Source organism: Neovison vison, chromosome 9 (genome assembly GCF_020171115.1).
Source record: "Neovison vison isolate M4711 chromosome 9, ASM_NN_V1, whole genome shotgun sequence".
Taxonomy (NCBI): Eukaryota; Metazoa; Chordata; class Mammalia; order Carnivora; family Mustelidae; genus Neogale; species Neogale vison.
In genome coordinates this window covers 496,854-519,164 of record NC_058099.1, presented here as the reverse complement: position 1 = coordinate 519,164, position 22,311 = coordinate 496,854, and the positions used below count along the sequence as shown (strand labels likewise).

Here is a 22,311-nt window from a genome sequence, read left to right as displayed (position 1 = left end):
TGGCCACAAAGGAGCAGCCTGGAGCGCAAGGGGCCACGAACCCCAGGGCCCCCCGCCACCAGGAAGCACTGGAGGTGCTTACCATGGTGGACTGTGAGTGCTGCTCCGGCAACTGCAGGCCCCAGGATTGTAGGGCGGAACCCAAACAGAAGTCAGCCTAGGGCAGAGCACTGTGGTCAGGAAGGGCCAACACAGGCATGGCCCCGGCTGCACAGGGCAGCAAGAACAGAGCTGCTGGCTAGGGAGGGAGCCGGCAGCCCAGGAAGAAGTGATCTTCTGGGCTGCTGAGATCCTCTGAGCACGGCTGCTCAGGAGACAGAGGAACCTGTCTCCCACGGTGACCCACGGGACACGGGGACAGTCAGGCAGCTGGGCAGGGCCAGGAGCTGTGCTGTGTTGACCACAAATCACAGGCATCTTTATCACATGTGAATCCTAAATCTTCAGCTTTCAGGTCCCTCAGACCCAAGTCTAGAGGAGCAAGGCCAGCTGGCCACAGGGGGCGTGAAGGCCATCCCTCAATGCCCTTCGATGACCAACAGGACTGTGTACTGCTGGCAGTGGGGCACATGGAAGCCGACCACAGCAATGCTCAGAAACCCGGAGGAGTCATCTGGATTTTGAGAGCCCTGAATACCGGCTCACAGCAGGGAAAGGTTATGTGCCTGCCCCGCCCCCCAACTCCCAGGGAAGGAGTCAGTGCGGCTTCAGAAGCCCAGACCCAAGGGAGGGAGAAGGAAGAGAAAAAAGCAAGCACAGGATGGTGAATGGGCAGATGCCTGGGGCCACCTACATGGATATTGGCAGATTCCCCAAAAACATGAAAACAAACGAGAAAAAGCAGCCAAACAAGCAGCCACTCCACATTCCTCCTGGTATCCACATACCTCCACCCCCAGGCAGCCAGGAACAGGATGGGCCAGGGGCACCTGCTAACCCTTTCAAGCCCCAAGTGCCAAGGACTAAAGTAGCTTGTCCCATCTTCAGAGAGAGCAGCCGATGCAGCATGGAGGCCAGAAAACCCAGTGAAACGGAAGGGTATTTGGAAAAAAGGCTCAAGAGCAGAAAGTTGCCACAAACCAGGATAAGCAAGTGGCCCAGAAAACCAGGTCTTTGAATTTGGTTCAGCAGACAAATAGAAGCAGTGAGAGCTTCCTCCTTCAGAGCCAAGACACAGAGCCTCTCCTGGCCCAGAGTGTGTGCCCAGCTGTCGCCAGGACGGGACCCACAACCCACTCTTCACTTAGGTGCGTCCCTTGGAGCTCAGCCACCCCGTCAAGGACAACAAGGATAACCAAGGAAAGGGACACACAGGTGGCCCATAACCTAGTTATGCAATCTCCTGTACTGAGCGTCTCAGGCGTTCCAGAGTTGTTTTAATGCATCCACTTTTCTGCTTTAGGAATAAAGGCTTTGTTTTATGGCTACAAATGTTCCACGGAGAAAACACTCAAGTCAAAGCAAGCAAAAGTCCTAAGGGGACGCAGGAACTGACCGTTGTGACCTCAGGGGAAGAAGTGGCAGGGTCTCGACTCTGACAAGGGGACAAAGGGGCCCAAGCTGCCGCTCCCACTCAGCTGACTTGGAGGCGCTGCCCACAGTGCAAATGTGGAAAGGACCCTTTCTCCGGGTCCAGAAACGCCCCTCCCTGGCAGTTCCGAGGCTCTGGTTCATCCCTGGAACCCTCCAGCTCCATACCTCTGGGCTGGCATCCTCCTCTTGCTTCATGGCTAGAAATGAAAAAAACAGTCAAGGTGAAAAGAAGAAAGACTGGTTCAAAGGAAGGCGACTGTCCCGCCAACTTGTGCTCACGGGGCAGAGCAACGCTTTCAGGCTTTGCACTGAAAGGAAACCCTGGACGGAAAGCTGTGCTCTCGACCAGAGCCACTCCCACCTCTGCGAGCAGCTCCCCGGGCCACCCAGGAACCCACAGCTGTGGCCAAGTCCCGCTCCTCTCCCAGCAGGTCAAGGGCAAGCGCCGGCGGCTCAGCCAAGGCCTAGTGTGGCCAGGAGCTCCCAGGACCACAGGGATGGGGCTGTAGCTGGGGGCAGGACAGGGGTGCACAGGGTGCCACAGGGCAACTGTGAGACAACCCAGTGGCCTGCGTCAGGGGGGTTTCTAGCCAGTGGGCTGGAGTCCTCAAGGTGGATGTGTCACCTTGAGAAGAGGAGGAGCTTGGGGAGCTGGTTCACCTTGCCCCTATCCAGTGGGGAGGAGCCAGGTTTGGGGCTGTCCCCCGTGTGTCCCAGGCCCCTCAGAAAAGCAGCAGCAACAGAGGGCATGTCTCTCCCAAAATCCCAACCAGAGAAGTCAGGCGCAGAGGGCAGATGCCAGGCCATAGTGCATTTGCTCCTGGGTCAAACGCCCTGTGTCCTCTGCCACCCACACGGAAAACCCTTCCTTCTCTGCCGAGTCTCCCGAAGGGCCAGCAGCGCCCGCCCCCAGCCCGGAGGCCCAGAGCTCAGGGCCCGCTCCCGCGAGGGCACAGACAGCACACAGCCCGACAGGAGCGGGGCGGGGGCCTGCAAGGTCGGGAAGGCACCGGGGTGGGCGGCCGTCCCAGGTTGCGGGTGTCATTTTAGGGGGTCATCGAGGTTGGGGGCGTCGGTGTCGGAGGACATCAGAGCTGGGGAACCTCGGGTGGACAAGCGCCGGGGCTGGCTGACGTCGGGGCTGGAGAGCCGCGGCTGACGGGCGTCAAAGTGAGGGGTTTGGGTTTGGGACCAGCGAGGCCGGGGGCTCGAGGTTTACTGGTGTCGGGACTGGAGGCTGGGGGCTGACAGGCGTCGGGTCGGGCCTCACGGCTGGGGGACCTCGGAGCTGGGGGCTCGGGGTCGACGGGCGTCGGGGCTGGGGGTGGTGGTTAACGTCCGGGGCGTCCGGAGGACTCGGGCTCCGCCTCCCACCTGCGCCTCCCACCGCGCAGGGCCGGGCGGGCCTGTGGGGCACTGTGCGCCCCGGCACGGGCTGGGGGCGCTGACGGATACCCTTCCTCGCACAGCCAGACCCAGGCCCCCGCTACCTCCGGGCGCTCTGCGGCGACTCACCCGGACCGCGCGCTCCCGACGCCCGCGCTCCCGTCACTACCCCCGCCGCCCGGCTGTCAAGGTCGCACCTCTTCGCTCATTGGCCGGGGCCCAGAGGTCCCGCCCAGTCGCAGGGCCGAGGCTGTACATTGGACGCAGCGCCACCAATCGGAGCTATTCTTGCTGCGGCGCGCGGGTCGGAAGCCGTGCCGGCCGCCGGAAGTCTCCTGGACCGCCGGAAGCCGCGCCGGCCGCCGGAAGTCGCCTGGACCGCCGGAAGCGGGGGCCAGCGCGGCAGGTCGCGGTGCGTGTGGGGCGACTGGGGCGCCCGCGGTGTGCAGGCTTCGGCATGGGCCTTCTGAGCGGGGCTGCCCGCGCGCTCGTGCGCGGCGCGGACCGCATGAGCCGGTGGACCAGCAAGCGGGGCCCGCGCACCTTCTACAAGGGCCGCGGCGCCAAGGGCACCGGCGTCCACGGCCGCAACGGGAAGTTCGTGCAGGTCAAGGAGATGGTCCCGGAGCTGGTGGTGCCCGAGCTGGCGGGCTTCCGGCTGCGGCCGTACGTGAGCTACCGCGCCCCCGCGGGCCCCGACGCGCCCCTGACGGCCGAGCAGCTGTTCCTGGAGGCCGCGGCCCCGGCCGTCGAGGAGGACTTCAGGGACGGCACCCTGGACCCGGCGCGGCTGGAGAAGTACGGCTTCGAGCCGACGCAGGACGGCAAGCTCTTCCAGCTGTACCCCAGGAACTTCCCGCGCTAGCGGCCGCGGCCGCCACGTGGGGCCCGCTCGCCGGCAGAGGACGGCGCCTGGGCAGGCCACGGGGCCGCCCTTCGGGGAGCCACGAGCGAGGCCGGGGTCTCGCCTGCGGGAGCCGTCGCCCGGGGCATGAGCTCCGGGCAATGCCGATCCCTAGATAAACGCCGCTGAACCCTAAACACGGCCCGGAGTCTTCTGTCGGGGGAGCGCGCCGCCCGCGGGGACCCGGTCGCTCAGCGCGGCGCTTTCCCACATTTCGTCGGGAAATAAGGCAAAAGGCAGACGGGGTGTCTGGGGGGCTCGGTCGGTCCCGCCTCTGCCTTGAGCTCAGGCACAGTCTTGGGGTGCGGATGGGGCCCTGCCGCGGGGCCCCGCTCGGCGGACGGGGAGGGCGCCGACCGCCTCGGTTCTCGCGCGCACGCGGCGTGTCGCGGCTCTGCACGCGCGGCCCCACCCCGGCCGCCCCGCGCTCCGCTTCTTCCGGAGCCGCGATCGACCTCCGGGAGCCAGTCCCGGTCTCGTTAGGTTCCTGCCACCGGGCACTAAAGCTGCTAGGGGAAGGGGTTGGTCCGCCACACTCCCGTTTGGAGCCGGGGGCTCGCGGCGGCTCAGCGCGTGCACACTCGCCGTCGCGCGTCACCCCGGAGGCTCGCACAAGCGCTTGGGTGCCGAGGAGAGGCGACCTTTGTAAATGTTCGCGGAAAACGGCTGTTAAGTCGCTTTAAGGAAAGGCACACTTGGAGGGCGCCTGGGGGGCGGGCTCGGTGAAGCGTCTGCCTTCAGCTCAGGTCCTGAACCCAGGGTCCTGGGATGGGGCCCTGGATCGGGCCCCGAGCTCGACGGGGTCCGCTTCTCCCTTCAACCCTCCCCGTTCGTGCTCCTGCTCTTTTCTCTCAAAATCTTTAAAAAGAAAGTGTGGGAGGTTGGGGGAGCCTGGTGGTGGGTATTAAGGAGGGCACGTAGTGCATGGAGCACTGGGTGTGGCGCATAAACAATCTTGAAACACTGAAAAAACAATAAAATTAAAAAAAGAGAAAAGCACACTTTCCTTTAGTTACTAAATCAGCACGAAGAACTGAACGCCCAATTCCCACAAGAGATTGACAGGTCTGAGAGCTGGGCACCAAGACCCTTCCACTCCTTGCTGTCAGGCAGAGTCCCCGCCTTGAAACGCCCCAGCAGAGTAAGACAAGCCAACAGCTTCTCTGACTGTTCACGCCTTAGATGCGCTGGGCCGGGTGCGTCCCCTGCGGACGAGAACACCCAGTGAGAGGGTCTGCGTGCAGGGCACTCACAAAGTCACACTCTGGGTTTTATTTGTGGAAGTAGCCTTTCTGACTTCAAACCAACCAAACTCTTCCCTAGCTCAGCTGCTCTCCCACTTCCAGAGGTGAAGAACATGATCATAAAAGGAGCAAGTGGCTAGGAGGTCAGTGTTCAAGGTCGCTGCTTCCAGACAGAGGTCACAGTCACAGACCTTGGTCCCTGCAGTGTGCCGCCAGCTCCAACTCTTCGTCGTGTCCTCTGCGAGTGGCTGGAGAGGGGTCCTCTGTTTGTTGCCACTCTGGAGTCTGGAAGGACCCTCTTCCTTGTCCTCTGCTAAATGATGACCAGAGGCTGCTGGTGACTGGTGTACAGCCTTCAGGCTACAGAGAGGTGCCGCTCTGGCTCTTGAGTTGCCGCAGGGAGAAGTCCCCAAGCAGCACGGCTGGTGGATCTCTGACAGGCTGCCGGAGTAGAGCCAGGACCAGTCAGCTCCATACACCAAAGAGTTGGGCAACGTGTGAGACACAGAGACCGTGTAGGCTTCCTGCTTCTCCTCTGGAATAAGACCAAACATGTGATGTTACCCAGGGTTGATCTCATCACTTCCAACCGATGGCCCCTGCCCACTCTCAAAGGGAGACTCTGTAAAAGCAGTCACTTGTTTGTCAGCAGCCACTGTGCGTCACGCAAAGGAACCCTTGAGATGTGACAGATGAGCAGAAAACAGACCTTCCCCTGCAGTGAGTGCAGCCTGTGTGCAGAGAGCAATCAGCATGGCCCAGAAGCACGCGGGCGAGGGTGCCTTTCCAAGCGGGCAGACTTGGCTGAAGTCTCTCAGTGAAGACTTCAAAGCAGAGGACAAAGGGTTAGCTAGAGGGGAGTGACAGGGATGCACAAGAAACAACGAGGAGAACAAGCATGTGGGAAACGGAGAACAGGACACACCTGGGCGACCGCAAACAAGTGTCCAGGCAATGCCACCAGGGAGTGGCGACACACGTCGGTGTGAGCTTGGAAAGGGGTCACTAATGAGTTTCAGCAGTTTTCCTGACGGTGAGTCACTATGGCACCTTTGAGGCTGGAGGGCAGGACTGGAAAGAAGTCTTGCTGCAGAAGGTATACAAGCAAGGCGCCTGGGGGGCTCAGTGGGTTAAGCCTCTGCCTTCGGCTCAGGTCATGGTCTTGGGATCTTGGGATCGAGTCCCGCATCAGGCTCCTTGCTCAGCAGGGAGCCTGCTTCTCCCTCTCCGTCCATCTGCCTACTTATAATCTCTACCTCGCTGTCAAATAAAATCTTTATTAAAAAAAAAAAAGGTATATAAGTAACATGTGACCAACAAAAGAAATGACAAGGTGTTGCCAAACCCGTGGTAGTCTAGGGTCCAGGACAAGGCCAAGGATGGCAAGAGCAGCCCCAGAAAACTAGTGGCCACTGAGCTGGGGGTGTGGATTTAGCCGTCCCCAGCTGGAAGGCCTGGTGGCCAAAAAATCGAGGGAAGTACTCAAAAATTAGTGGGGACATGATGCACACAGGAGACAGCTTCCGGAGGTCTACATGGGAAAGCTTTACGATCATGTGAACGGCATAATAAATAATGACAACAACACTTTATGGCCCACTGAGTAACATAAAAGTCCGTGAATCTATACAGACAGCTAATAAATATATATGGGAGAGGAGAAGGTTCTTCCTTATAAAAAAGCTAAGTTTAAAATGAAGAAAAACTGGGGTGCGAGGGTGGCTCATTGGGTTAAAGCCTCTGCCTTCGGCTCAGGTCATGGTCCCAGGGTCCTGGGATCGAGCCCCGCATCGGGCTCTCTGCTCAGTGGGGAGCCTGCTTCCTCCTCTCTCTGCCTGCCTCTCTGCCTGCTTGTGATCTCTGTCAAATAAATAAATAAATGTTAAAAAAAAAATGAAGAAAAACTGATACCAGACACCAGGGTGGTGTGGTCGGTTAAGCGACCGACTCTTGGTTCTGGCTCGGGTCATGATCACAGGCTGTGAGAGCCCACGTCAGGCTCCGTGCTCCACACAAAGTCGGCTGAAGACTCGCTCTCCCTCCCCCTCCGCCCCTCCCCCCTGAACATGCATGCATGCTCGCTCACGGTCTCTAACACAAGTAAATAAATCAAAAAAAGAAAAAGAAAATAGAAGATCTTTGCAATTATAGTAATAGTTTTGTTCAGGCAAGAATCACCATGTGTTGCGTCAAAGTCTGATGAAGAACACAAAGGTTCAAACACTCTAACCACAGACTAATTAGTACTAATTTCACAAGGAAAAACATATTTTTATAGTGAAGAAGCCCAGAGGAGACCTCAATTAGCCTCATCCGCGGGAAAAAGACAAAGTGACATCACGTGGCCCCCGACGAAGCCCACTAAGGAAGGCAGAACATCCTTTTTGTAACGTTCCTGACAAAACCCCACACACCCGCAGGGGAGACCCACTTCGGACTCCGAGTTAGGAACCGACGGACTCCGAGTTAGGAACGGACGCAAAGCAGAACAGCGCAGACATGCTGTGCCAACCGCAGCCGCGAGAGGGCGCACATGGCTCGGCTGCTACCAGACGGGGCCGACCTGAACCCCCGAGTCCCTAAGCGGCAGGAGGGACCCTCACAACCATACGCGTCCGTTAGGAAAATGCAAACAGCATAAACATACAAACACCGAACGACAGAGCCCCCAAATACACGAGGACAGACAGAAACGAGGGAAGAAATTCACAGCACAAGCAGAGCAGCCGGAGACTTCACTGCCCACTTTCCAGGACCAACAACAGGGGGCACCTGGTGGCTGGGTCACTTGAGAGTCCGGCTCCGGGTTTCAGCTCAGGTCATGATCTTGGGGAACTCAACGCTGGGTGGGGGTGTGTGTCCTGCTTGAGATTCTCCGTCCCTGTGCCCCTCCCCCCACAGCGCGCATACATGCACATGCATGCACTCTATCTTTCAAATAAGTAAAAAAATCTTTAAGTAAATAATAATAATGAGAAAATATGAAAGACACATTAAAAAAAATAATGAACGATCAGTGGAACCTGCGACTCTTAATTATGGGTTGTGGTTCAAGCCCCACGTTGGGCATAGGGATTACTTAGAAAAAGATATTTTTAAATAAAAAACTAACGTACAACCAGACAGAAAATCAACAGACCCCTTGAAGAAAATCTGCAGAGCACTCCGCCTACAGCCACCGAACCCGCTCTTCTGAAGGGCATGCAGGACGCACTCTGGGACCAACCACACACAAACCCATGCAGCAAGTCTCAATAAATTTAAAAGGAACCCACAAAGGAATGAAATTAGAAATCTGTGTCAGAAATTTAGGACAGGGGCGCCTGGGTGGCTCAGTGGGTTAAGCCTCTGCCTTTGGCTTGGGTCATGGTCCCAGGATTCTGGGATCAAGCCCCATGTCGGGCTCTCTGCTCAGCGGGGAGCCTGCTTCCCTTCCTCTCTTTGCCTGCCTCTCTGCCTGCTTGTGATCTCTCTCTGTCAAATAAATCAATCTATCTTAAAAAAAAGAAATTTAGGACAGTCACAAAAGTGTGGGATTAAACAACATACTCGTCAACAACTAATGAGTCAAAGAAGAAATCACAAGGGAAATTGGAAAGTACTTTTTTTTTTTAAAGATTTTATTTATTTATCTGACAGAGAGAAAGATCACAAGTAGGCAGAGAGGCAGGCAGAGAGAAGGGGGAGCAGGCTCCCCGCTGAGCAGAGAGCCCGATGCGGGGCTGGATCCCAGGACCCTGAGATCATGACCTGAGCCGAAGGCAGAGGCTTAACCCCCTGAGCCGCCCAGGCGCCCCTAGAAAGTACTTTGAGATGAATGAAAACAGATCACACCCCACAACTGATGGCACACAGTGAGAGCAGGGCTCAGAGGGCGACGTCTCATGAAACACAAGCCCTCACATGGCTTTCGGCTGAGAACTGCACGTGTGTGGAACTACCAGAGCAGACACGAGACAGACGGCGGAACCAAAGACCCAGAACAGGAAGCCGGGAGCGCAGCCCCGCGTGGGGAGAGCGGGCGGGCCACACAGCCACACAGAGGAGGGAGAGGTGGCGGCACCTCTCAGTGGCTTCTTCACGTGAACGAGGGGGGAGGGGGAGTCACAGACTGAGACTATGAGGAGGGAAAGGGGGCGCTGGGGGCTTGAGAAAAGAGAACAAAATGTGCAGAAGTTCTGCCAGTAAAGGACGACCGGCCAGACAAAGGACATGGTTTGCCTGGTGACTCAGAGAACCCACTGTTAACACCAACCTAGAATGAGAGCCCCCAATGGGTCAGGCCCATGCGGAACTGGGTGCTGCCCGGAGAGCGGGAGCAAGGGGGAGACAGCTGAAGTGTGCAGACCAAACTGTGCACAGGCAGGAAGGACGTGGCAGAAAGCGGGCAGAGCACGGCTACAGAAGAGACAGCTGCTGAGGCTTCCAGAGCAGAGGCCGAACAGGGCAGGGACAGCTAACCAGTGGGAGGCACCCGGGTGACTGAGCTGGTCAGGTGAGGACTGTGGCTAAGAAGCAGAGCACCAGACTGAGTTCAGGCCTGGCCCAGCTATGGGCCTCGGAGGGACTGGGGTGTGAGCCTGGGAATGTGCAGGCGTTGTCTGGCAGAGCCAGGGAGCAGGGACACTGGGAACCCCCACCCCAGGCCTGCCGGCCACGGGGCCCCCACTCGCCTATCGCCTTCTGGAGGTTGAAGATCTGAAAGCCGCCGTGCATACATGCTGCCAGGAGCAGGTGGTGGTGGAAAGGGTGCCACTTGAGCCTCCACACTCCGCCCTGTGCGGCCATGTCTGCGAATGGCTCCTTCATGTTCCGAGTGTCCCACAGCAGAACGTGCTCGTCGTAGCTGAAACCCACAGGGAGCAGGAAAACCAACAGCTGCTTTCCCCCCACAACCCCTAGGTCCAAGGGCCACCTCCCAGGGACACCCATGCCACTCCTGCCTCTGCGAGAGAGTCCCTCCCCAAGCCCAGCTCTCTACACGCTGGTGGAACAGCTGGCCGTCCCACAGCACTGCAGTGGTCAACATGAGAAAGGGAAGTGAAAGGAGGAAGACAGAGCCCCGGGACAACCCGAAGGGACTCACCTTCCTGTGGCCAAGATGTCCTCCCGGTGGGGGCTACTTTGCACGCTGCACACGCCCATGGAGTGTCTGTGGGCAAAAGTGCGAGGTCTGAGCCGGCGCCCGCGCAGGGTCCCAACCCCAGGGGAACGTCCACAGAGGAGGGAGGGGCGCTAGTGGTACACGCCGAGGGCTGGCCCCTTGGTAACTCACCTCTCGCTAGTGAACACACACGTGCCAGGCGTCCTGGCGTCCCAGCCTTTCAGAAGCCCGTCGTCCCCACCTGTGCGGAAACAGAAAGGCCCGCTGACCACGGCAATGACAACAGGACGCAGCCATTGCCCCCCAGGGAGGACACTGAGGCCATGGGCGATCCCGTGGTTTTGGAGGCCGGCAGGCAGAAGAGCCCTGTGCTGGAACTGTGTCTTCCAACTTGGAGAGAGCCCCCGGGGGAAGACAGGAAAGGCTGAGGGGCTTGGCCTAGAGGAATAACAGGGAAGGCCACGAAGTTAGGGGAAGAGTTTTCAGGTCACAACCTGGCTGAAGCGGCTGCTCCGTAGGCTCCAGCAGTCAGTGGTTCTGGCGCCACAAACCCAAGCTGCCGTAGCAAAGAACTCTGAACAGGAACTACGGGCAGGAGGCGGCAAGCAGGAGCTCTTCTTGTGTTTCTGGAACCTTCAGCCCACCCCCATGTGTTTTAAAGGGAAGTGCCCTTTGTAACCTTACAGTAGAAAGCAGCCCTGCTTGTCTTAGGGAACTGAAAAAATAGGAAGAAAGGGGAAGCTGGTCCCATCATCCAGTCATTAAAGAAGAGCAGCAACAAGACAGAGGGCACAGGGGCCCCTGGGGGCTCAGTCGTTGAGCGTCTGCCTTCGGCTCAGGTCAGGATCCCAGGGTCCTGGGACTGAGCCCCGCACTGGGCTCTCTGCTCAGCGGGGAGCCACCTTCTCCCTCTCCCACTCCCCCTGCTTGTGCTCCCTCTCTCACTGTCTCTGTCAAATAAATAGACAAAATCTTAAAAAAAGAAAGAGAGAGAGAAGAGCAGATCCAGGGGACTGGTGGCTGTCCTGGAGGAAGGGGAGCAAGGCTGGGTCACAGGCCCACAGGGAGAGTGAAGGGGAGCAAACGTCCGTCCACTCAACCGTCCTCCCTCCCACCCCCACCTGCCTGCCACCTGGCCCCTCCGCTCAAGCTGCCCCTCAACCCGCTCTGAGCACGCTACGGACTCCCGCAGCAGACGGAAGGACGACGGGAGGAACATGGCCTACGACCACGGAGACGGGCCGACCGGTGCCCCAGGCGTGATGCCTGCGGGAGAGCCTCCGACAGGGGCTGCCGTCCGGTGGCAGACGCGCAGGAGAGCCGGTCGTGGCTTCTTCGCACGCTGGTCTCTCCCGTCTCACGGCACGCTCATCCACCAGGACGCCCCGGTGACCCGCCGCACACGGGCAGCCAAACTCCTCCGGCTCTTCCCCTGCGCGCGCTGCCCCCAACTTGGTCTGCGGCCTCTTTGCCGCCACCTGCACGGCAGGTCTCCGGGCTCTGTCCCACGTCCCTGCAGGTGCCCTCAACACCTTAGTGCAAACGACCCCCTTGGGTTCTAAGATGGAAGTCCGGAGATGCCATCCCTCTGCCCACTGTCCTGCTGTGGCTCCCAGTTCATTCTGCACAAAAGCCAACGTCCTCCCCTTAGCCTGTAGGGCCCCGGGGCTTTGATCTCCCCACCTTCTGTCTGCCATTCCTCCCACCGTTCTGGTCCTACAGCTCTCCCCATGCAGCAGGCTCACTCCTGCTCGAGGCCTCTGCCCCCAGTGACCATGCTCTGTGACAGGACAGCCGGCACCTGCCGGCACCTGCCCACTCCCCGGCTCTACCCCTCTTCCTCCCGAAGCTCTGATCACCTCTGAGCTGCGCTGCACTGTGCCAAGGCTCACTGCCTGTCTCGTCTCAACATGCGCTCGGTGAAAGCAGGGACTGCTGTCCGTCCTGGTCACACATGATCTCTAGCACCTAGAACGTCCTGGTCACGCGTATCTCTAGCACCTAGAATGCCCTGGTCACGCATGATCTCTAGCACCTAGAACGTCCTGGTCACGCATGATCTCTAGCACCTAGAACGTCCCGGTCACGCATGATCTCTAGCACCTAGAACACTGCACTGACACAGCACAGGCTCCATAAACAGTCGGGGAAAATATGCTGGTGCTGAATCACGAAATCGTACCCTCCACGATACCCTTGCTCTGAATCAGCTAAGCCTCCAGGCAGTACTAATCCAAGAACGAGAAGACCTAAAAAAATTAAATCCTGGGGTGCCTGGCTGGCTCAGGCCAAAAAGCATGTGACTCTGATCTCAGGGTTATGAGTTTGAGCCTCACCCTCGGCGCAGAAATGCCTTAAAATAACTAAGAAAAATTTCCTTAAAAGGAAAAAAGAGAGAGGAAGGAAGGGGAAGGGAAGGAAAGGAAAGGGAAAGAAAGAGGTCTGCTTAAGCAACCAAAATGCAGTTGTTTCTGGAAGACAGGGCACGCAGCTGAAGTCAGGAGAGCGACAATGCAGAGAGAGAGAAGAGCACCAGACAGAGGCCAGAGGAAAGGGAGGAGCCACCAAAGTAGAACAAGGAGCAAGCAGCAGGGGAGAAGTCCGGGGTAACTGAGGCAAGACCGCGCCAGTCACATGGGAACGCAGCCGAGAGGGTGCTGGAACGGGCGCCGAGGAGCCGAGGGACAGCGGTTCTGGCGGAGAGCGGGGACCACGCGGCTGCCGGACAGTCCAAGAGAACGTCCCCGCCCTCAGCGCGCTGTGAGGCCTAGAGCACTCCTGGCAACGGCCGCAGAGGGACGCGAGGGTCAGACCTTTCCTTTCCCTCTCTGCACATCCAGGAGCCCCCTTCTGCCTTCTCTCAGCGGCAGTGTCCCCTGCCTCCCATCTCCATGAGCCCTCTCCGCTCGGCTGAAAGGGACTGATCACAGACGCCCGGCTCCTGCACAGTCCAGTTCGAGAAGTTCTCACCCTCGCATCAGGACCTGCGCGCACACTACCCACAGCACCAGGGAACCAAGCCCCTCTCTCCCGGCCTTCTCTTTGGGAAGGTAAACTGTATCCAAGAAGGGAGCGTCACAGTCAAGACTGGACACGGAAATAGCAGTGGGAAACGTGGGAACTCTGGATTTCTCACAGCCGGAACACGGGATCAGATACCAGGAGTGGCAGGAGGCCGGGCTCTGCGGCTCCAGTACGCGGTCAGCACCACCCAAGACCCCGCAAAGCCCGCACGGCTAAGTCGCGAGTACCAGCTACAGCTTCTGTCTCCACAGAGGGTCTTCAAGGTCCCAACACGTCCAGAGTCACGACCCTGACACGAACCACACTTGCTCCCTCCCTCCCTCATGGGGCCAACACCCAGCAGAGAAGTACCAACCTGAATACACGATTTCCGTCCGCCAGTAATCAAAAGCAGCGATCCAGGCCTCAAAGTGATGCGCAGGCCACGTGGCCACCTCCTGCAGCCCCGCCTCAGTCACCTCCAGCAGGTGGAGCTGCCCCTTGGAGTCGCTGCCGATGATTTTCAAGGGCTGGTCACTGGCTCTAGACGCAGGGAACCAAGGGAGAAACCCAGCTGAATTTATGCACTGACCCAAACTCACCCCCTCTTCTGGTTCCCAGCGGGTGACACCTGGCGATATTCATGGGGTACCTCATGGGGAGAGGTTCCCCATGGACCTGGTCTGTGGACTTGCCCGTTAAGACGTTTGGGCATCTGGCAGAAACTACCACTGAACTTGTTAAAATAAACCCGTGTCAGCTTTTCTTGATGAAAACACTGTTCCTTTTATCTGAGAAGCTGGAATGTGTTCTCTCTGGATTAGGACTGGTAGTGACATTCCCCGGTCTGGGAAGCTGCAATCCAGGCTGCCTCGAGGTTTCAATCTCTCTTGCGTGAGAAGAGCAGCGACCCCAGAGGAAAGCCTGGGTCGCTCACCAGCAGCGGTCTTACCTTTCAGTTCTCCCAGTGGACCAGTCCAGAGACAGGGCCAGACACTGCTTCCCCAGGGCACAGCTGGAAACCGGCTGCAGTGTGTAAGCATTCTACCGGAGAGAAAGCGCGATCTAAGGGAAAGAGCCCAGAACCCCAGAAAGACAAGTCCTCTAGCTCAGGGGGCCATCACTCCCTCCTTACCACTAGACGAACAAAGCGTGTTAGTCCTGGATTCATCACAGAATGAGAGAACACTTTGGACCTGGCCCCTGCTCTCTAGACGCTCCCACACCTGTGGGAGGAGGACTCCTACACGCGACCTGAGCGGAAGCAGGTCTCTCTGCCCTTCGCTGTCCGTGCACTCCTAGACACGGGCCCCAGGAAGCACCACTGACAGACACCCCCCACCTCTCCCCGCCTCAAGGGATGCTGGGACACTCTGTCTTCAGGGACAGTGACATCAGGATCTTTCTGCTAGTTTCCATTTCAGAAGCTGCAACTAGCCATTAACCACGGTTTCTCTTTTCTAAGACTTACGTAGGTAGCTTATGACCTGGACAAGCTGGACGATGCTTACCTCCCTTAAAAGGCTCCTAGCAGGCGGCTTCCTCAGGGTCCTCTCTGAGGGTGATCTGCTCTTGCCAGAACCTGGTTCATGGGCCCACAGTCTTCCCCAGATTATTTCCTCCCTCCTTCCTCAGACAGGGGTGCAGCACGGCTCTTTACACACAAGCCCTCGGCCGCCATAACTCCAACAGCAAGTGGACCTGCTCCAGTCCTGCCTGCACACCCGTGCTGGTGCGTGTCCCTCCCACCGAGTCAGGGCTGGTCTTGGGGGCTCTGCCTTCCCTCGACAACGGGACTCCCCTATTCTCCCGAGCCTCTGACCGTCAGATGCAGTCATTTTGCAAACACGTGACACTGACCAATACCAAACAGTCTGAGAAAGCCACAGGGGAGACACATCCTTCCTGATTATGCTTTCCCATAGGAAATTCGTTGCTTGCTATTCTTGGCCCCAGCAGCATCAGCCTAAGAACGCTGGGCCAGGCTTTCCATACAGAAGAACTTCCAGATCCACTGACAGGTGAAGGAATGGATGCCCTGTCACTTCAGGGCGTCCACTGGGGACACATGGGTGACTTCTTCTCAGAGTCAGATGCAGAACCCCGTAATTTAAAACAGACCGCATGCTAGATTAGAATGTTTTATGATAAAGTTTGCCACTGAGCAGAAATCATGCCACAGAAAGGTTTGCAGCAGCACAAACCCTCTCTGTTCAGATTCTTTCCGACCCCCGACCCCCAACTCCTGGTCCTAGTCACTGACCTCAGACCCCACCAAGCGGAGGAGTTCTATGGACCCACCAGCATCTGCCACGCCCAAGAGGGCATGGCCAGCCACGAGGATGTGGCACCTGTGGGGAGAATTCATACGCCAGTCAGAGCACAGGACGCACCCAGGGCACGGAACAGCATTATGGACCTCAGGAACTTACTTAAATTTCAGCTCCAAAACCAGGCTATAGCCTACAGTTCTGTTCAAGATTCCCCTGCTTATGAAGCAGAAAATGAGCATCACTTTCCAGACTCCCACCAACCCTAGGACTCGGAACATGACGACTGAAAGGAGCCGAAGTCTACAGTACCCCCCAGGGCCAACAGGTGGGTAAAACAATAAAGAAATGAGAAAGTCCAGACATTTCCCCATCTTACTGAATGCTGGCAGGCATCAGGCTCCCTGATTAAATGAACAGATACCCATGACGAGTTCCAGACGAGAGGGGTTTTTACCAACATCATACCATTTCATGTCCAGGATTGCAGAAGTGTCTCTTCTTTGGACCTCGAGCAGAGGGCGAGCAGAGTTGTCCTCACTGAAACTATACAAGTAGAGACGACCCAAACGGGTTTGAGGCTCATCAGCATCCGGTCCACTCTACGGAAAAGGCAGATGTATTCTCTGATTACCCTGACAGATACCGAAGAACCCAAGGGATGGGTAAAGGAATCAAAAGAAAGAAAAGGTTGGCCAAGACTCTGGCACTCTTGTGGCTCAGTAAGTTAAGCCTCTGCTTTTGACTCGGGTCATGATCTCAGGGCCCTGGGATTAAGTCCCCTGTCTGGCTCCCTGCTCAAAAGGAGTCAGATTCCTCCCTTTGTCCTCCCCCCCTGCTCGTTCTTTCTCTCTCTCAAATAAATAAAATCTTAAAAAAAAAAAAATAAGGGGGTGCCTGGGTGGCTCAGTGGGTTAAAGCCTCTGCCTTCGGCTCAGGTTATGATCTCAGGGTCCTGGGATCGAGCCCTCCATCGGGCTCTCTGCTCAGCGGGGAGCCTGCTTCCCCCTCTCTCTGCCTGCCTCTCTGCCTACCTGGGATTTCTATCTGTGAAATGAATAAATAAATAAATAAAACAAAACAGACTCTAGAACTCTACCTGGAAGCAACACCCCGATTTTCTGCAGAAATGTCTCTTCTCGTGTTATACAATTAGTGGGCAGGCACATAAACTCTACTGGGCTCACCACAGAATTTTTTTTTTTAAGATTTTTTTACTTATTCATTTGACAGACAGCGATCACAAGTAGGCAGAGAGGCAGGCAGAAAGAGACGGAGAAGCAGGCTCCCCACCAAGCAGAGAGCCCGAAGCGAGACTCGATTTCAGGACCCCAGGTTCATGACCTGAGCCGAAAGTAGAGGCTTAACCCACTGAGCCACCCAGGCGCCCCTAGAATTTTTTTTGTTTTTGTTTTTAAAGATTTTGTTTATTGGGGCATCTTGGTGGCTCAGTGGGTTAAGTGTCTGCCTTTGGCTCAGGTCATGATCCCAGGACCCCGAGATCACCAGCCCAGCCAAAGGCAGAGGCCCAACCCACTGAGCCACACAGGTGCCCTTCATTTTTTCTTTTTTAAGTTTTATTTAAATAATCTCTACACCCAGTGTGGGTTTCAAACTCACGATCCTGAGATTAAGAGTTGCATGGTCTACTGACTAAGCCAGCCAGGTGCCCCTAGAATGCCCCTCCTAAGTGGACTTCTAAGAACCAGCTATGGTAGGGCCGCTGCAGGACCCCGTCAGCCCTGAAAGATCCTGGCTTCCGCAGGTTGCAGGTTGCTGGGGCACCAGTTCTCATGCTTAAAAGCGTCCTGGTTTGCATCTGAATAGATGCCTTCAGAGATTAGATATAGCTCCTTCAAATTCCCATTTTCTCTTTATTCTAGACTTCACCCATAAACTTGAGCCACACCTGCGTATAAGGGACTTCTAAGACACCCACTCCCAGTGCCAGGCTGGCTCAGTCCACGCAGAATGCAGCTCTTGCTCTCAGGGCTGGTGTAGAGATTACTTACATAAATAAACTTAAAAAAAAAAGGTCCCTGGGGCACCTGGGTGGCTCAGTGGGTTAAGCCTCTGCCTTTGGCTCAGGTCATGATCCCAGAGCCCTGGGATAGAGCCGCACATCCGGCTCTCTGCTCTCTGCTCACGGAGTGCCTGCTTCCCCACCCCCTGCCTGCTGCTCTGCCTACTTGTGATCTGTCTAATAAATAAATAAAATCTTAAAAAAAAAAAAGCCTTTCTAATCTACCTTCCGACCACAAGGCCACTGTCCCGTCTTCATCTCCTGTGTGACTCCACAGACTTTTCTCTTCCAACCTTCCCCACTGCAGGCCCGACAGGCCCCAGCCTGTCTGAACTCTTTCCCCGCCCTTGCTGAGACCTCTCCAGGAAGAGGCGCGGAGTTTTAGCGACTGGAGATGCCGCCTGGGGAGCGCAGACCTAGAGAGCAGCGGTCAAGGCCGCCGAAGGCAGGAGGGCACCGCACACCTTGCTCTCAGGGTCGGCGCGCGGGTGCTTCGGCTTCTGCAGCTGGTAGGTGCCGCAGACCAGCAAGTGCCTGCAGCCTTCCAGCGGGCACCACTCCACCGAGTCCGCGGTGTACTCCGTGTCCACCGCCTGCAGAAGCCGGACGCGACTTCCCGGGCCGCCGGAGTCAGACCCGGACACAGCGGAGGCCGGGCGGCGAAGGGGGGGTGGCGAGGCCAGGTTGAGAGCGGGGGTCGGAGTCGGGGCCGAGGTCGGCGAGGAGGGCCGGGGGTCGGGGCCGGGGTCGGCGGGGAGGGCCGGGGTCGGGGCCGAGGTCGGCGGGGAGAGCCGGGGTCGGGATCGGAGTCGGGGCTGAGGTCGGCGGGGAGAGCGGGGGTCGGGGCCGAGGTCGGCGGGGAGGGCCGGGGTCGGCGGGGAGAGCCGGGGTCGGGATCGGAGTCGGGGCTGAGGTCGGCGGGGAGAGCGGGGGTCGGGGCCGAGGTCGGCGGGGAGGGCCGGGGTCGGGATCGGAGTCGGGGCTGAGGTCGGCGGGGAGGAGAGAACGAAGTTCCGGACCCATCCTCTTTACTTCCGCATTCGCCCCCACTTCCGGGGCACCGGGGCGGGACTTCCGGCCGCCGTTGTCGCCGCGCGAGAGGCCGGGCTCCTGCGCCCCCTGCCGGCGGACCTCCGCGGGCTGCACGCGGGTCTGGAGGCGACTGCCCAGTATCCAGACGGAGTGGCATTCGAGGGGGCTCCTATAACGGCGGGAGGGAGGGGGACAGGGGGAAGGAGAAGGGAAACAGGGCACGGAAGTAGGGGTGAGCGGGGTCCGGGGTCGGCTCCAACGGGGCTGGGCCATGCCCGCGGGCCCTCTGTCCCTCAAGGCCATCCGAGGGGGCGAGAAGCGCCCGCCTGCCAGGACATAGGAGAAAAAAGAGCCAGGGCCAGCTGGGGGTGCCTGATGCGCAGCGGTCTGGGGTGGTGGACAGGAAGGTGGACAGAGGGCCTGGGGAAGAGACCGCGTCTGGGCCCAAGGGCAGTCTTAGAACGTAAGGGAGGACACCGCGCACAGCCCTGGGCGGCTGAGGTCAAGAAAACCAGTATATACTACAGCACAGGTTTGGGGAATGCGAGCTTTGGACATTGTTAAGGCTGGACTGAACGGTCTCTCCAGAAAGCTGGGAAGTCCTATCCCGCAGCACCAGAGAACGTGACATTTGGAAACAGGGTCTTTACAGAGGTCATCCAGTTGAAATGAGGTCATTAAGGTGGGCCCTAGTCCAACAGGACTGGTGTCTATTTTTTAAGATTTTATTTATTTATTTGACAGAGAGAGATCACAAACAGGCAGAGAGGTAGAGAGAGGAGGAAGCAGGCTCCCCGCTGACCAGGGAGCCTACTGTGGGGCTTGATCCCAGGACCCTGGGATCATGACCCAAGCTGAAGGCAGAGGCTTTAATCCACTGAGCCACCCAGGCGCCCCTTTTATTTTCTTTTTAAGATTTTTTTATTTGTCAGAGAGAGAGAGCGCGCGCACAAGCAAGGAAGCGGCAGACAGAGGGAGAGGGAAAAGCAGGCTTCCTGTTGAGCAAGGAGCCGATGTGGGGCTCCATCCCAGGACCTTGGGATCATGACCCCATGACCTGAGCCGAAGGCAAACACTTAACCGACTGAGCCGCCCAGGTGTCCCTGACTGGTATCCTTCTGAAGGGGTGATTTGGTCTTTCAAGGACAGACTCACACAGGGAAGATGAGGTAAAGAAGGAGGGTTGGTACGATGCATCCACAAGGAGGGATCCCCTGAAACTGCCAGAAGCTGGGAGAGGTCTGGAACACACATACCTTGTCTTCAGAGGGGGCACGGTCCTGCCAACACCTTGATTTGGGACCGGTGACCTCCACAAATGGGGTGATACATTGTTGTTCTGAGCCAGGTAGTTGTGATACTTTGTTGGGATGACCCCAGGGAACCGGACAGGCTGACTCTGAAATCCCCACTCCCCACGGATACCTGGGGACCCAGCCTGCGGTTCGGAAGCAGGGCTTTGTGGCTGGAAATACAGCTGTGAGCCAGCAGGTCAGAGGGCGGCTGAGCAGAACCACAGAAGAGGCTGGTCGAAAAGAAACAGGACCGTCCGAAACGGCTGAACCACACACCTGCACCTGGTACAAGAAATGGTCAAGGGGAACCTGGATGGCTCAGTCTGTAGCATATTCAAGCTTGATCTTTGGGTCGGGAGTTTGAGCCTCACATTGGGTTCAGATTAAAAAATCTTAAAAAAACAAAACAAAACCAAAAACCACCTGGGTAGCTCGGTTGGTCAATTGTCTGCCTGCCTTCAGCCCAGGTTATGCTCGCAGGGTCCTGGGATCAAGTCCCACATGGGGCTCCCCACACAGCAGGGAGTCTGCTTCTCCCTCTGCCTCTCCCCCTGCTTGTGCTCCCTCCCTCTTCCCCTCTCTCAAATAAATCAAATTCAATTAAATTTTAAAAAGTCAAAGTCAAGGGGCATCTGAGTGGCTCAGTCAGTTAAGCATCTGCCTTCAGCTCAGGTCATAATGCCAGCGTCCTGGGATTGAGTCCCACCTTGGGCTCCTTGCTCAGCAGGGAGTCTGCTTCTCCTTCTCCTATCGACCTACCTCCCTGCTCACGTTCTTTCTCTCAAATAAATAAAAATCTTTAAAAAAAAAAAAAAGGCCAAGTCAAGCAGCTCCACACACTACACAAGCCCCTTATTTTAACCATCTGAATGTTAACCTTCCTCTCAGGTGTATGGCTATAACGATCAAGAGATTGGGGGCCACTGGAGGAGGAAAGAAATGAGGGGCTGGTATCAGAGAAGGGACAAGGGACACACATGGGGTAAGAGCTGTCTACGGATCATACAGCACCTTCCTGACAGCGTCCACGGCACGGGCCACAGCAATGATGCAAGCATAGGGAACAAGTCACTCCACAGGCACCTTCAGAACCTTACAGCTCCAGCCCAGAGGCCGTCACCAGCATAGACTGGGGCTGGGGTCTCTAACACACAGTACGGGGCACAGCCCACTGGACAGGGAACAGCTACCAGTGGGCGGCGCCTGCTTTAAGCGGCCATACTGGACGGCAATCCCTGGGCCAGTGCGATTTTCGATGAACCGCACCACATGGAAGAGACCAGCGGTGTGTCAGGACCTGGTGTGGTGTTCAACAGGTCAGCTGGGACCTTTCGATGTAATTTTCTGATGAGTAGCTGCCCACAGGACAATGTGTGCGGATTAGGGAATGCAGACAGGCTCCAAGTGCCCAGACACAAAGGACACGGCCAAAGACCACAGCCTGTGGTCTGGTGTCTCATCCCAGGAGCTTCTGTGTGAAAGCAACTTGCGTAAGCACACTCAAGGTCCTGCGCTGGGAAGACCACCCAAACCCCAACATGCTGGCTGGCACCCAACAGTCCTGACCAGAGCTGAGCTCTGGAAGCAGGAGTCACACCAACCCTGGGAACGTCCCAAGAGCTCAAACCAACTGCTATCTGTAGGACTATCTCTCAGGATCACACACATCGCCCTCCCCAGAAGATTTCTGATCCCCCATTACCACTCAACCCAGGGTCTGGCAAGACCTAGAACAGACCTCACCTGTGGAGCAAGGGCGTCCCTGACCTAGAAAGCATGCAGCACTCACGCTGCCAGAGGCACCAGGTGGGGTTCTCACCTTCACAGCAGCCCCTCAGAGTTCGGAAGGGTCCCTCCTGCTCCCTGTATGTTGCCTTCACCTGACTTCCCCAGTCTGGCTCTCCAAGACGTACTGCCCAAGGACTGCAAAAGAACCTACCAGAAGCTCAACTCACAAACCAAGGACACCAAGAGTCTGTCCCCAGCCAAAGAAATGAGCACACACAAGACAGATGGGACACACTGGAAGAGGACAGAAGACCTGCACAAGGGAAAGTGTGGCAGCAACCCTTGGGACCAACATGGGGAAAGGGACAGCCCAGGACACATGCTCGGAGGTGGAGTGGCCAGCCTTCCTTCTCCCAGGAGGTAAAGCCTCCGGTGGGCTGGCTGGATCTGGAAACCAGTAAGTTCCTAGGCGCGGAGCCTGTCTTATTGCCCTAAAGTGGTTCGGCAAGGTGTAAGAGGCCCTGCCCAGCCTTCAGACCCTGGGCTCCCCGAAGGGAGAGGGAACCCAGCAGAGCAGACGGGGAAGCAACACTCCATCACCCTGGTTGCTCCAGCACACAGGCAGGACCTCTGGAGCTCGGCTGGGCAGAAGCCCCGCCACTCAGTGCATGAATCCAGGTGAGAGTTTACCTGCGCCAGGGCTGAGAACACTCCATGCCCGCCCAACAGTGCCGCCTGCTCCAACGCCCCGGCTACCCCTGCCACAGGACAAGCATGGGTCTGAGTCTC

At 57.4% G+C, this 22,311-nt stretch overlaps 3 protein-coding genes across 5 annotated transcripts in view; 1 reads left to right on the top strand and 2 right to left on the bottom strand.

The window, feature by feature from the left end:
- The window catches only part of PNPLA7 (patatin like phospholipase domain containing 7), a 55,420-nt gene extending 52,310 nt beyond the window's left edge, over nt 1-3,110 (bottom strand). The window contains exons 1-3 of one of the 3 annotated variants that reach the window (XM_044264413.1): nt 3,049-3,110; nt 1,699-1,730; nt 83-157 (exon numbers count right to left, since the gene is read on the bottom strand). In XM_044264413.1, the coding sequence (XP_044120348.1) occupies nt 83-157; nt 1,699-1,728 (105 nt within the window). In that variant the 5' untranslated portion in view covers nt 1,729-1,730; nt 3,049-3,110. The other 2 variants (XM_044264415.1, XM_044264416.1) reach the window with 2 other exon arrangements.
- Nucleotides 3,111-3,298: 188 nt separating this feature from the next.
- On the top strand, nt 3,299-3,960 carry MRPL41 (mitochondrial ribosomal protein L41). Its single transcript, XM_044264183.1, has one exon. The coding sequence runs from the start codon at nt 3,377-3,379 to the stop codon at nt 3,782-3,784; it is 408 nt and encodes a 135-aa protein (XP_044120118.1). The 5' UTR covers nt 3,299-3,376; the 3' UTR covers nt 3,785-3,960.
- An 838-nt stretch (nt 3,961-4,798) lies between these two features.
- Nucleotides 4,799-22,238, bottom strand: DPH7 (diphthamide biosynthesis 7). Its single transcript, XM_044264354.1, has 11 exons — nt 22,213-22,238; nt 18,500-18,668; nt 17,932-18,375; nt 15,913-16,046; nt 15,438-15,525; nt 14,127-14,218; nt 13,551-13,717; nt 10,343-10,412; nt 10,154-10,219; nt 9,741-9,913; nt 4,799-5,602 (listed from the first exon to the last, which is right to left on the bottom strand). Exons 1-11 carry the CDS (start codon nt 22,236-22,238, stop codon nt 5,148-5,150), a joined length of 1,884 nt encoding a protein of 627 aa, XP_044120289.1. The 3' UTR covers nt 4,799-5,147.
- Nucleotides 22,239-22,311: the final 73 nt, after the last annotated feature.

Excerpts from the sequence above, each read along its gene's own strand:
- MRPL41 (XM_044264183.1), top strand. The coding sequence starts at position 3,377 with ATGGGCCTTCTGAGCGGGGCTGCCCGCGCGCTCGTGCGCGGCGCGGAC.
- DPH7 (XM_044264354.1), bottom strand. The coding sequence starts at position 22,238 with ATGGAGTGTTCTCAGCCCTGGCGCAG. Across the intron at positions 16,047-17,931 it reads GCGCCGACCCTGAGAGCAAG|AGTGGACCGGATGCTGATGA; the intron begins GTGTGCGGTGCC and ends CCTTTTCCGTAG. Across the intron at positions 15,526-15,912 it reads GCAATCCTGGACATGAAATG|GTGCCACATCCTCGTGGCTG; the intron begins GTATGATGTTGG and ends TTCTCCCCACAG.